We start from the raw sequence: 15,398 nt of genomic DNA, 5'->3' as shown, positions 1-15,398 counted from the left end.
ATTTAAAATACTAAACCGAAGGAACTAAATTAAACGGTTCAATTTCTCAGAGAATACCAGGGTTCACTGCCAATCACTGTGCTAAGACTACAATACGCTTTTTTTTTCTTTCATCCATATCGTGGCCGAACGTCCAACGTTGCGACTGACTAGTGTAATAATATCCTCCGATTGGTTCTGGTCCGAAGAATACCCCAATGAAGTCGGAAGACTTAGTATACCTCTAACAACCTTCTCAAAATTCTGCCAATTGTTTACTTTGCATAGCATAGAAATACAACAGAGCAAGCCTGCAGTTCAAGCGCCGAGGAGCTAGGCAACTTATTACCTTCGGTAGTCAGGAGGGTTGCATAACGCTAGGCTGTACAAACACTATATAGTAACAGTGAAGTATAGAATCACAGGGTGCTATGCTTAGACATTTCGCTAGCCCGCGCTACGAGCGTGCTAAACTAGTCCCGGCTATAGACTGATTACTTGTACAGGATTCATATCATATCGCTAACACTGGTTTATGAATACGAAAAACGTTAGTTCGCTGATCATCCTCCGGAAGCCCGCGCTAAGAATATGGCCCACACTTTTCACGTATGACAATGACAGTGAAATCGAGAAAAAAAAAACAAAGAGGGCGTCTCTCGCAGGACATTCAATTTCTTGAGACAACACAGGATAACACCAAACGTTATGCATGCAATCTTAATCCACGTTATTGAAATGTTCACTTACATTTCAATGCTACGTAATCACGAAAAATACACCAAAACAAATAAAAAAGGAAAAGGAAATACCAACCTAAATAAAGGAAACAAAAGTACCAAGAACTGCGCTTCTGCCAAGTGACAGCAATAGGTCAGTAAATGCCAATGTAACGACAATAAGACGGTATGACGACGATGATATAACGATGACATAGCCACGACAAAAAGAGAATTACGACGACGACGACGACGACAAGAACGGTGTGGCGATGATAAATAAAAAGGTATAGCGATGAAAAAACGGTACGGGAATGATAAAAAGCGATGTAACTATGGCAAACGGTATGGCGATGACAAAAAGACTTAAAGATGACAAAACATAAAAAGAATATCAAAGATAACAAAAACGAAAAAAAGGATATATGAAGTGATAAAATCGAAAAAGGGATATGAAAATGAAAAAAAAAAAAACATGGTGATGACAAAATGAACAAAAGATATGCGGCGATGACAAAAACGATATGGTGATTACAAGAACGGTATGTTGATGATAATGACGATGGCGATAAAGACGATTAGAGGTTTTATTCAAACAAATCGCTTTAAATAATCTATATTTCTGGGAAAGTATTGGAGCGTGTTTGTCCCGCGCCGTAGCGTAGTGGTCTAAGGCATCCTGCCTAGAACTCGAGTTACGGAATGCGCGCTGGTTCGACTCCTCAAGGGGAAGGAGTTTTCTCATGAACTCTAGGTACAGAAATATGTCTTATCGCATTAAAAGTAAAATTATGCAATAATGGTTGTCCACCTTCACCTATGACTATAAATTAACCCATGTGTGTACGAGTGAGTGTACTCTTCAAACTCTGGGTTTCATTAAAACTTGGGGTTACCCGTAGCGATAACCGATCTCTTCTTGTGACACTAGATATCGCGCGTATTTTCATAATATCTCTTCCAGAATCTCCTACAGGCTATCTCGTTCTACTCAACACTCATCAGACTCTGGCATCGACTGGCGACAATAATATTATACTTAGCATTGAATGGTCGACATGGTGACCCGGCTGACTAGTGTGTTATGTGAGGCTATTAGTTTTTGTTTACTTGTTCCGATATTGAGTCATTCTTCCTCGAAGAATCGTCGATCCCATGTTTAGCACACTACGGCGCCAAGCATTCGTATGAATGACCGAAGTGCTTCTAAGAACAATTAGCTTCAAGGATACAAGACCTCTCACATAGCCACACTTTCATCATACCCGACAGGTAGAGCTTCGATACTGACACTGTTTTATATACGAGAGTATTGGCGCTGCTGGAGACGTAGTTATCACGTCTTGTAGATGAAAATAATCGAAAGAAAAACCATGCGTTAGAGAGTAGAAATGTAATCCAGTATAGTCTATTTATAGAAGAAATCTTTGCACAGCCGATGGGTTCGAGAAATAGCGATTATTATACAAAGCTGCTGTGGACGTGCTGTAAAAAATGGCTAATGCAGTAATTAGGTCCCGGAAATTCATGCATTTGCATAATTTTTCCTAGAAGCCAATAACTTCATGCCTACACATTATCTATAAGAATAAAATCATCAATTTTTTTGTTTATCAATCATGGTTTTATGTTTCATATGAATGCATATTTTCGTCATTTTTATAAATGCATGATATTTACGACTATTGGTATATTTATAAGATTTAAAAGTCCCCCCCCCCCGATGAATGCAAAAAGCAGGGAGTTGCGTGGAAGATAGAATGCGAGAACCACAGCAATGAAATACGAACACACTAACATCACGTGCTAGGTGGCTGGCTTGCATGACTCCATAAAGAAACTTTTTGTTAAATGTCCATCAAAGAGTTCAGTTATTTACAGCAGCTAATATTTCACTTTTACCTCCACCAGAATCAATTAACCTGATAGAAAACGTGGCTTAATTGAATTGAAAGAGAGGGAAAACGGGAAGAGAAATTTAAAAGGTACGCGAAAATACGTCCTTTCAAATGGAGTTCGAAACAGAGAAACTGAATATGTGAGCTCCAAGCCTGTTGCCCACTTTTCTCACTCCGGGTTTCGCTGCTCCAATAAAGCTCTGGAAAATTTTTATGGGGAAAAGCCTCTTAGGCACCACATATGGTGGGGGGTAGATGCGCTCGAAAAGCTGACCGCAGGATGGAGACAGAAATGTCGGAAGGTGTAAGTCTCCAAATTGAAAGGAATTTTGTCCTTTTGCAGTGCAAGTGGAGTCGAGTAAACTCGCTCGTGTAATTGGTGTTCTCGATGAAGTCTTATATACGGTATATAGACCGAGATCGAACCTGTAACCTCGGGCACAGAGGCCAGCACTCTACCGAATGCGCTACACAGGCCGACCCATATATATATATATATATATATATATATATATATATATATATATATATATATATAATACAATTAATATACTGAAAAAAATTACATAAATCTGGGAGAAATATGATGAGAAATGAAGAAATAAGAAGGCAGCTGCATATAGAAGCAATAATTGACTGGACTGTTAGAAGACTTGTTGAATGGAATCAGCATGTATCCTATATGACATTAGACAGGATTGTACGTGTTGCACGGGGTAACATCTCAGATGCCGGAAAGAGAGTAGTCTACCTGGAAGACCGAAGAAAAAATGGAAAGACTCGATTTCTGGGTGGAACGGGCTTGGAGCCTATTAAGACAAGAAGAAGAAGAAGAAGAAGAACTACAAGCAGTTAAAAGGCGTGGCTAATTCCCTAAACTCCGAATAATGCTACGTCTCAATAAAACAGCACAGAATATATTGGTAGGGAAATTGTTCACTTTTCCGATTTATCAAAACCAATCACGCCACTAGAAATTGTTAGCACTCCCTTGTATGTGTCACTAGCCGCTTAAAAAAAATAAATCTAATATGAGTTCTGTTCCTGGCAGTGTAGGGCAAAAAGTAAAGGAAAAAATGACTAACATTATTTAAAATCGTGGATAGCCTACCTACTAACAGTTGTACGATATTTGAGGCACTCTCAAAGGAAAATGTTCCATCGCATAGTAAGATTTACCTTTGGCTGTGTAACAATTAATATCATTTAAACATGCCCCAATAACTTCGTGTGACGTGGAAAAACGTTTTCACGATTCAAAAGCGTCTTCATGGACAGCAGGCGCAGTTCCTCAGTTTAAAACCTCAATTCATAATTGATTTTAGACAACGGAACCAGTACTGCTTCAACCTCTAAGGAATAATGTGAGTTCATACTAATCAACATTCATACTCTTAAAGGAAAGGTATTTCTCTTAATTTATTTGAGCATACGTTTTACTTTTTAAGGGCATCAACTTCCGAGCCCTAGAACAACACACCCTAGCTTTTTTTCATCAAAAGTTTGTATTCACATCAGTAAATGTAATCCACAATAAAAATATTATCTCGAAGTGGCAAAGTGTTGCAGGTTACACGAAGCATGGCGGACATGATTTGCTATTGAAATGGAAGCCTCATGCATTTCTCTGTAAGTTTTGACCAAACACTACAATAAAATAATGAAAACGAAACTTACCGGTGTAGCAGAGTCCTACAAGAGTGTGAGCATGTCTGCGGATCAGAGAGTTTTCCTTGGACCATTCGACTCTCTCCAGAATGTGGTCCACGTAGTCGAAGCCGGTCACTGCTGTCGCCGTCCACTGTAGCTTCGACAGAACGAGCAGCTCCCAGTTCTGCAATATACAATTAACAAAATGTAGGCTACTGCACTTTCATTTCTAAATCTACGTAGTGTACACATTACCGAATAACACTGAACATTTAAGCACACTTAAATGCCACCGACCTGAGCAGGGATCGAACCCGCAATCTCGGGCACAGAAGGCCAGAACTATACCAGCTCTGCCACCCAGGGCGACTTGGCAATAAATGATGATTGCATACACAACCTAGTTCCATTTGTCGCACCATCCGCACGTAGACCTAGTTCTGGATATGCAGTATAGTAACACTATGCACCTCTCGACAGGTGATCATACCCACACGTAGTTCTACGTAAAGATCTGCAGCATAGTAAAGCTATGCACCTGTCAAATTATTTATCAATAACGGAGAAAAATTCGCTTCGGCACTGAGAATCGAACCCAGGACTCTCAATTCTACGTACTGAAAACTCTACCACTGAGCTATGACAGCACCAGATCGAACTTCATTCCTTTGGTTTTTTTCAACGTTTTCGACATTATATGTATTATGTAATTTATAGGAGTGCACTCATGAATAACTTGGACGGCTGGGAACCAACAGTTAATGTACAGCTCATGCATTTTGTCAAGATACTCCCCCACTCTTCCTATAGAGCTGCGTACGAGATCGGATGAGTCTACTTACGAATTATAGGGGAATGGGTTAGTTTTTGCCTTGAACTCAGTAGACAAACGCCCGACCTTCCCTTCTACTCCTACCCTCTCCACAGAAACGTTGTTCCCGTACTGCACATCGCGAGTGTCTTGACAAAATGCATGAGCTGTACTGTTAGACAATTAGATCTATATGAAGATATTGTTAATTTTTTATCCCACAGAATTCTCTGTTATGGTTATTATATATTAGACCCTAATAACGAAGAAAAATTCGCTTTGGAACTGGGAATCAACCCAGGACCCTCAGTGAATGAACCCCGGCGTAGCTCAGTGGTAGAACGCTCAGTACATATAATTTGGGGTCCTGGGTTCGATCCCCAGTGCCGGAGCGAATTTTTCCCCGTATATCTTTTTAGTGGGTTATTTTACGACCGACGCTTTATCAACTGCTGTGGTTATCTGAATTATATGAAGGTGATAATGAGTCCAGGGTCCAGCGCCGAAAGTCACCCAGCATTTACTTTTAATGGGCTGAGGGAAACCCCCGGAAAAACCTCAACCAGGTAACTTGTCCCAATCAGAATTTGAACCAGGGTCCGCTCGTTTCACGGTTAGATTACTCCACAGCGGTGGACTTCTCCGTATTAATGAACAGTCTAATAACCATAACAGAAATCTGTAGGATCAAAAATTAATAGTCTAATACAGCGATGCACAACCCGCGGCCCGCCACTATGTTTGCTGCGGACCGATAATAAAGTTTCAAACTTAAAATTCAAAAGAATATTTGGACTTGTACTATTAATTACTATAAATTACAGTGATCGCTAATTAGTAAGACATTTATTAAATGTAAATTACTTATTATTGGAGGATGCTTGCGGCCCTCCAAGAGAACTTTTTTCTTAATATTGGCCCGCAGTATTCATAAGGTCGAGTTCCCCTGGTCTAATATCATCATGTGTATCAATAGATTGTATTTTTAGTGGTTTATCTTTATTAGTTGTATTGTCGCACGTTTTACATGCAAATTACATGACTTTCATTAGTATTTCATTTTGTTATTATTTTAATATTGTCATTATTACATTATTTATATAATAAAATTACTGTATAATTATATTACAATAAAGTAGCAACTCAAAAAAATTCTTAGCCTAAATAGTAATTTTTACAGCATACGATTTAGTGCATATTTAAGCAATTCTAATGCATAGATGCATGTGTATTTTCTTACTGATAGTGCATAAACTTCCGGAGTCTAATCGTAACGTAGGTACTGTCTGTCCGAATGGTTATGTCGCATCTCGGTTCCCCCCCCCCACCCATTTCTGCTAGCCCCTCTGTAAAGGCCTGTGAATGGCCAGTCTTAGCTATTTCCTGGAAACATTTGCTGTTCAGAATTGGACGTCTACGTAATAATACATATGTATAAAAGGATCCTATTAAGTAACTGTCACGTGATTTTCCACTTTCGATGACCCTGCGACATAATCACTCAGACGGACAGTAGTAAAACTGTTTTGTATTGTGTGCCTGCCAAGAACCTCTGGTTTCTTTCTTTGAGCACAACGTTGCTCGCACACCAGTTTAATACAGAAGAGAAATCAATTGTCAAGAATGAAGAATATGAAGCTAAAATTGTCCCACATTCTCAACAACAATAAAAGCAAATGTGTTCTTCTATTGTATGGTACAATTGCTGTATACATTAGGTAAATATTAAGTTAGGAACATAAGACTGAAAAATGTCGAATCTTGTATTGGGTTCCTTGTATTTCTCACAACAGAACTGACCATAAAATGACCACAAAATGACCTTCCCTTACTAATTTCATTAGCTACGGAAACTCTTTCCTTTTTAAGAAAAATTCTTTCGATTGACGGCAGCCCACTTCTTGTTAAATTAATGGCTGGCCAAAAGCAGCCTAATGCCGGAACTAATTGCAGAGCGCGCCTCCTCTTGAAGGGAACCCTCGCTACCCCGATGGCAACCTGTTGCGTTCTGACAGGTCTCATCACCTTTCAAGATGGCAACCGAGAGCATTCCACCATGACATGTACGTACCGCATTATCGGGACGTCATCGGAATATTTTATTAAATACCAGCGTGAGAATGGGAAAGTAGCACTCCACAACGCCTGTCCGGTCTTAACATACGTCGCACTCCGCAAAAATATAGTTCCACTCCATCGGCTTACGCTAGCTCTACTTCACCAAGAAGTGGGATGAAGCTCTGTTCTACCATGAAGTCACTTATGTAAACAACGCAAAGGGACATTCACCTTCTACTATTGGCGTACGCAGATTTTGTCAAGGGGGGGGGGCATTATTAAAATTTTTTACAATTTACATTACTGATATTTTAAATTCTGTGTATTATTAGTATTATTCTGGTGAAAAAATTCAAATACCTGGGAGCAATAGTAACAAATATAAATGATACTCGGGAGGAAATTAAACACAGAATAAATATGGGAAATGCCTGTTATTATTCGGTTGAGAAGCTTTTATTATCTAGTCTGCTGTCAAAAAATCTGAAAATTAGAATTTATAAAACAGTTGTATTACCGGTTGTTCTTTATGGTTGTGAAACTTGGACTCTCACTTTTAGAGAGGAACAGAGACTACGGGTGTTTGAGAATAAGGTGCTTAGGAAAATATCTGGGGCTAAAAGGGATGAAGTTACAGGAGAATGGAGAAAGTTGCACAACACAGAACTGCACGCATTGTATTCTTCACCTGACATACTTAGGAACATTAAATCCAGACATTTGAGATGGGCAGGGCATGTAGCACGTATGGGCGAATCCAGAAATGCATATAGTGTTAGTTGGGAAGCCGGAGGGAAAAATACCTTTGGGGAGGCCGAGACGTAGATGGGAAGATAATATTAAAATGGATTTGAGGGAGGTCGGATATGATGATAGAGACTGGATTAATCTTGCGACCAATGGCGGGCTTATGTGAGGGCGACAATGAACCTCCGGGCTCCTTAAAAGCCAGTATTAAGATTATGGATTAAAATACTCAAATATAAACATGTAATTTCTTTTTACGAAGTTCAAAAAGGGAGGGTTCAAACCTTGTAACCCTTCCCCTTGCGTATGCCCCTGCCTACTACTTATTTCGGGGTATCAGACAAACCGATCTGCGTGTGTCCATCTGAAGGGCATCCGCAATTTACAGAGCGACGAAAAATGTAATGATTTCAAACAGCTAGGGGTAAGAGATATCAAAACAAATATGTTTGCCAAATCATTACATCAGAAGTATCATTTCTGCTAATCAGTAAAGCCCAGTGTTTGATTGTATTTAACACAACTTAGATAAACGTGAATACATGCCGTCCAAGTCTGTGGACAGGAGCGAACGTGTGTCTAGGTACTTTCGTGTCTCTTGTGTTGTGTAATACACAGTTGCAGCCGGTTGACATAATAAACTGTATTCATTCATAGTGTTCTGCCCAAGGGCAGGTCTTTCACTGTAAACACAGCAATCTCCAATCTTTCCTATTTTCTGCCTTCCTCTTATCTCCGCATATGATCCATGTATCAATGTCGTCTATCATCTGATATCTTCTTCTGCCACGAACTCTCCTCCCATTCACTATTCCTTCCAGAGAATCCTTCAGTAGGCAGTTTCTTCTCAGCCAGTGACCCAGCCAATTCATTTTTCTCTTCCTGATCAGTTTCAGCATTATTCTTTCTTCGTCCACTCTTTCTAACACAGTTTCGTTTCTTATTCCATTTCACACGCTTCATCCTCCTCTATATTCACATTTCAAATGCTTCTAGTCGCTTCTCTTCACTTCGTCTCGTAATGTCCATGTTTCTGCTCCATATACAAACTTGTAAACAATGTTTTCAGTAAATGTTTTGTAAAGCAATTAATCATTGAAAAACTAAATAAATTGAATTACTTCCGTGGAACAATACGCCGAACAACAGAACAAGTCCGAGAAGACGTTTTAATGAAATGTTATTGCAAGAGCGGCCATGAATTATAGTCCAAAGGGAAAAGGTTACTAGGAAGGCCAATTTTTAAGGAGACACAAAAGATAAAATGATCAAAACCCCGATGATGGTGGTGGTGGTGGTGGTGGTGGTGGTGGTGGTGGTGGTGGTGGTGATGATACACGAATGTTAATATATGTTATTTGAATCTGTGCTAAATTAATGATAGGCCTACAAATATACTTAAATTTAGAAGTTGTAAAATTTACAAATGCAATTAATAGTAACTTATATATGTACCATGAACTGTGGCACTTTTAAGGTCGAGAATGCAGATTGGAAAATCGAAGCCCGTAGGATCGACTGAAAAGTCACTTATAATTCGCGGTTAGTGAATTACTTTTTGCAATGCTGAAAAAAAAAATTAAAGAAAATTTTAAAAACTCGAAATCGCATTTCTGTATTTTGCAGTAGTGTGATGCTTACTGAAAACTAACATGGTTTCATGAAATAATGTCATATGAAGTGTTGTTACAAACTCGAAGGTCTGTGAATTATGTCCCGCATTAATTGTATTACAAATAAATAATTCCGGTAAGCACAGTTCCCTCAAATTGTTTTATAGTAGTACAGCCACTTAAGGTAGAATTAAAATATAAAACTCCTGCACGTTAATAATGCAGTGATAAACGTAGGATCTAGTCTATACTCATTGTTGATAATACCACAGTCAAGTATATACAGTCACGAAGCTCAATTCGTAGTAAATATGCATCCATAGATAGCTGCTAACCACTAGGATCGCTACTGTCGCCTCATCACAGACAATGCGAAATAGTACCGGCACAGTCTATTGTTCCTAGTACCCTCAACAACTCAAGCTTCGTGACTGTATATACTAGACTGTGGTAATACCCCAGATCACATATATAACAGATTGATCATCCCTATGTTAAAATCGGTAGCACTTTGAAGACAACCTCCAGGATCGCCACCCGTCCGCCGTAAACAAACACGAGATGACAGTACAGTCGCTAATACAATTCAAATGGGAGTTATGACGTGACTCCGTATGTAACAACTAGATTGCAGCATAGCAAACCTGACAAAAGTTGTTACCGTCAAAGCCTATAAGGCCGAGCAATCTGGGTATACATATGATCTAGGGTAATACGAAGGAAACTTGTATCTGATTACACCATGATATCTCCCCTTACATATCATGGTTAGACCATATTATATATCTCTTATTAGTGATTAGGTCAGTACGTGACAACTACTCGTCATACTCTGATCAGATGAAACATTTACAGACACAATATATCATATGTAATAGACCATTGCAATATCCAAGCCTACAGAGGAGATGGAGATATCACGAATATATCAAACGAAAGTACACTATTTGATCTACACCGTCGTGTTAATAACTAAAAAAAAAACGAGAATTTTGGAGTTATCAGGTCCTAACCTGTGACCACAGAATTATTTTATGCGAATCTTTCAAATTATAGTTCAAGAACTAAAACTATTAACTGGAAAATCGCAACATGATATAAGAATTGAACTGCAGAGAAACGCGTAAAATGTATGAAAAAGTATTATAATTTCGTTGCCATGGCAACACACTCCATAACAATAACCGCAAGAATTCCTAGAAGTTTGTGAACTATTACACTAGCCAACGCTGCCTTGCGATTCATTTATCTGCGGGCGAAAGAAATCCGACTCGCTGAGCCACACATTCCATCGACGATGAGGGCGTAGATTTGCGAAGAAACCCAATCGACTGCTGAGTCTTCTAATGTGACTGGCATTGACCTCATCAAGACGGCATTACGACTGACATGATGTCACTCATTGAAGAAATACTCAGACGTACCCTAATTTAGGAACCGTTCTTAAAATAGCCCCTGTGAAACCACTAATAGTCTAGCAGTCGTATAAAATAAAGTGCTTGCTGTAATAAACAGGAACGGACAAAGAACGGCTTCAAAACAAATGAATGGAATGAGCAATTTGTCGATCTAACACCCGAGAGAAAGTGAAGGCCCTTGTTTTCATGTCTCGGACTATTAACTAATTTGTCCGGCAAGACGAGGCTGCAATGCTACTGAACTCTGGAATAAAGTGACGCAAGAGACAATGACAAAATTTCTTTACGAACGCGAAGCTTTATAGTCAGTACTTTACACTGTTAATACTTACTTACTTACAAATGGCTTTTAAGGAACCCGGAGGTTCATTGCCGCCCTCACATAAGACCGCCATCGGTCCCTATCCTGTGCAAGATTAATCCACTCCCTATCATCATATCCCATCTCCCTCAAATCCATTTTAATATTATCCTCCCATCTACGTCTCGGCCTCCCCAAAGGTCTTTTTCCCTCCGGTCTCCCAACTAACACTCTATATGCATTTCTGGATTCACCCATACGTGCTACATGCCCTGCCCATCTCAAACGTCTGAATTTAATGTTCCTACTTATGTCAGGTGAGGAATACAATGCGTGAAGTTCTGCGTTGTGTAACTTTCTTCACTCTCCTGTAACTTCATCCCTCTTAGCTTCAAATATTTTCCTAAGAATCTTATTCGCAAACACCCTTAACCTATATTCCTCTCTCAGAGTGAGAGTCCAAGTTTCACAACCATACAGAACAACCGGTAATATAACTGTTTTATAAATTCTAACTTTCAGATTTTTTGACAGCAGATTAGATGACAAAAGCTTCTCAACCGAATAATAACAGGCATTTCCCATATTTATTCTGCGTTTAATTTCCTCGCGAGTGTCACTGATATTTGTTACTGTTGCTCCAAGATAAGTTATTTGAATTTTTCCACCTCTTCGAAGGCTAAATCTCCAATTTTTATATTTCCATTTCGTACAATATTCTGGTCACGAGACATAATCATATACTTTGTCTTTTCGGGATTTACTTCCAAACCTATCGCTTTACGTCTTGCTTCAAGTAAAATTTCCATGTTTTCCCTAATCGTTTGTGGATTTTCTCCTAACATATTCACGTCATCCGCATAGACAAGAAGCTGATGTAACCCGTTCAATTCCAAATCCTGTCTGATATCCTGAACGTTCTTAACGGCATATTCTAGAGCGAAGTTAAAAAGTAAAGGTGATAGTGCATCTCCTTGCTTTAGCCCGCAGGGAATTGGAAAAGCATCAGATAGAAACTGGCCTATACGGACTCTGCTTTAAGTTTTACTGAGACACATTTGAATTAATAGAACTAGTTTCTTGTTACACTGTTAATACAGTATCACAAATATGTGATCATACAAGCAGGTCAATTATGAACTAAGGGCAAGTTTTTTTGACTATGACTGAGATGATAGTACAGAGTACAAGGTGGCCCACATAAAGTATTACAACCTATGTGTAGTTGCTCTTAAATGGATCAATAAAACTATGTTAATTTTTCAAATCTCAGATTGTGCCATGGACGGCATTTCGTTGAGCTCAATTCATGGAGCACGGGGGCAGGTGATATTTTGAATGAAAAGATGGACTTTTTTTATATGTTGTGGTTCTCCTCAACATTGTTTCAGTACCTGTAGGGCTAATAAATAAACAAATCTGAAAATTTCACTTTTCTGTAAAAAAAAAGAAGTTGAGAAAATATTCCTTTTGAATAAAAAAAAAGCAAACTTCTGAAAAATGAGCATTAAAACTAAATCATCATCATCATCATACACTTCAAGATTTGGGACTAATGACCCGTTCCGTCTCCAGGACTTATCTGATCTCTTCATCGTTTTCTCGATCTTCCAGGTGTTCTTCGTCCTACTGGCTTGTATGCCCACATTATTATTAGTAGTCGTCCGTCGTTCATTCCTTCAACGAGTCTCAACCAATTTAATCTATAATTCTTGATTTTGTCTGTTATGCATTCAACGTTTAATTATTTACGGATATCTTCATTTCGAATATGATCTAATAGTGTGTGTCCTGTTAAAGGTCTAAGGATGCGCATCTCAGCGGCTTCCAGTCTTCTTTCCTGTCTTTTAGTGAGGGTCTACGTTTCCGCACCATACAGCAAAATTGGTACAGCTAATGTTTTATAAAATTTTAATATCGTGTTCACTCTAGCCTTTTTAAGTAATGTGAGTTTAATTGTTCCTATCTCTTTCGGAACTTCAGAATTTTATTCTCTGCATCACTTGATGTTATAAACGAAAGGTTACAACCCAGATAATTGAAGGAATTGGTTTGTTCCAGTATCTTATTACGGTATCTATTACAATCTTCGTTCTGATGGGGTATTTCCCTTGAAATGCCAATATTTTTTATGGACATCTTTAGGTTATATTTCTTTCCAACATTACTCAGTGAAAATACGGCTCTTTGTAAAGCTTTGTAAATGTAAACTTACATTCTTATAATGCAATTATACTTCTCAGACAAATCTAAAAATTAACATGGATACAGTTTTAATAAGTTCTCTTCCATTTATCCATTGAATCAGTGCTGGCCATCCCTGTATATAGCTCGACCAAGCGGCATATACTACCTCACTCGTCTGTCTCTTTCCTTTCCGCTGTAAAGCACTCAGGCTCTTCTGAGCTCTAAAGCGCGCGCTTGCGCCTATGGGCATCAACTGACATCACTGACCTAGTACATAAATCTACTAGACTCATTTTATACTGACAATGACACACAAACATTCCGTCCTCCCAGACCAGAAGCCTAAAACAGTAGTCCGAGGTTTATTGTCTCTCTTTTTTTACTTGGTAATTTAACGACACAGTATCAGCTACAAGCGTCGATGAAATTGGTGGTAGCGAGATGATATTTGGCGAGATGAGGTCGAGAATTCGCCATAGATTACCTGACATCTATCTTACATTTGGAGAAAACCTCGGAAAAACTCGAACCAGGTAATCAGTCCAGCGGGAATCGAACCCACTTCTGAGCGCAACCCCGGATCAACAGTACGCCAGTCACAACACTACAGTCAGCTGCATCATTTTGGCAGATACTATTAAAATAATAACAATGAATGTTGACAGGGAAAGTGTCGATGGAATGTTGGAGGGAAACGGGAGATCCCAAGAAAAACCCTAAGGAACCTTGGCATTGTCCAACACAAATAAATTCCGTTCTCGCCGATATATGAACCCGGTTGCTGGCCTTCTATGCCCAAGGTTGCGGGTTCGATCCCGGGCTAGGTCGATGGCATTTAAGTGTGCTTAAATGGACAGGCTCATGTCAGTAGATTTACTGGCATGTGAAAGAACTCCTGCGGGACAAAATTCCGGCACATCAGGCGACGCTGATATAACCTCTGCAATTGTGAGCGTCGTTAAATTAAACATAACATTTGAACCCGGTTTGCAGTGATAGAAAGCCAGTGCCCTAACAAATGAGTTAACCTCGTAGTTGATACAGCGTCGTTAAATAAACAAGTGAAAAACAAGCAATCGAATTGTACTAAGGTGGCTCATCTACAATACATTACATACAAATACACACGAAATAAGAATTTATTACGGTAAATACAGGATCCTTTCAGACAAACTGAACTTCAAATGAGGGCAGTGGAGTCTGCAGGTTCCGATCCCACATGTCTGAACATGGCCCAAGTGATGGTACGCTAATTCGCGAGTACAGGGAATGAATCGTTGAACTCTCAAGTCCGATAACAAAGGCAAGGGGAATTAAAAATAACAATATGAACATATGCCTTTCTTTGACTGACGTAGTTCATAGGAGTAGTAAGGTATGAAGCAGCCAGCATTCGCCGTCCGTCTGTCGTTTGTGTTTACGGTCTCGTAAGCTGGGAAAGGAAGAAGGAAGACACTTCCTCTTGTGCGTGGGGCAGCGAATAGTCCCAACATCAAGAAAACGCTTAAGTGACGAAGTGGACGCCCCGAAGCCCGGCTGGTCAGGAGGAAGAACGGAAGCGAGCGCGCTGGAGCGAAGAATTTCGTGCAAACAAGAACGAACATGATAGTGCCATCCTGTCTTCCTCCACCTCTTCGATTATGAAAGAACATTGTAAATATAAATGTTATGAGAAACTATACTACAAAAGCATGTCTGTGTTGTTCTTATGATTTGAAGGTGATGTTTCAATTAGGCCTATCTAGCGTTGATGGAATTTGTGATGGTGAGATGGTACGGCGAGCAGAATCCGCCGTTTCGTCGTGGAATTATCTGATATTCGCCACGGAGTCTTGATACAGAAAATATGGATACGCAGTGGAATTATCTGATATTCGCTCCTGGAGTCTTCATACAGGGACTAGAAATGGAATTTTGATACTTACTGCTGAAGTCTTGATACAGAAAATAACAATTCAACATGAAATTGAGGCATTCTCTAGAACAAGAACTTAACTACAGAATCTTGAATTTCCGA

The 15,398-nt window shown here is 39.3% G+C and overlaps 1 protein-coding gene across 1 annotated transcript in view; it reads right to left on the bottom strand.

The window, feature by feature from the left end:
* The window catches only part of LOC138696784 (G1/S-specific cyclin-D2-like), a 127,952-nt gene that overhangs the window by 93,883 nt on the left and 18,671 nt on the right, over window positions 1-15,398 (bottom strand). Inside the window, exon 3 of the mRNA XM_069822188.1 lies at window positions 4,274-4,430. Coding sequence (XP_069678289.1) covers window positions 4,274-4,430 — 157 coding nt within the window. The remainder of the gene's footprint in view (window positions 1-4,273; window positions 4,431-15,398) is intronic.

The sequence above is a fragment of the Periplaneta americana genome, chromosome 3 (assembly GCF_040183065.1).
Source record: "Periplaneta americana isolate PAMFEO1 chromosome 3, P.americana_PAMFEO1_priV1, whole genome shotgun sequence".
NCBI lineage: Eukaryota > Metazoa > Arthropoda > Insecta > Blattodea > Blattidae > Periplaneta > Periplaneta americana.
Note: the sequence above shows the minus strand (reverse complement) of the source record. Positions and strands in the feature narration are given on the sequence as shown.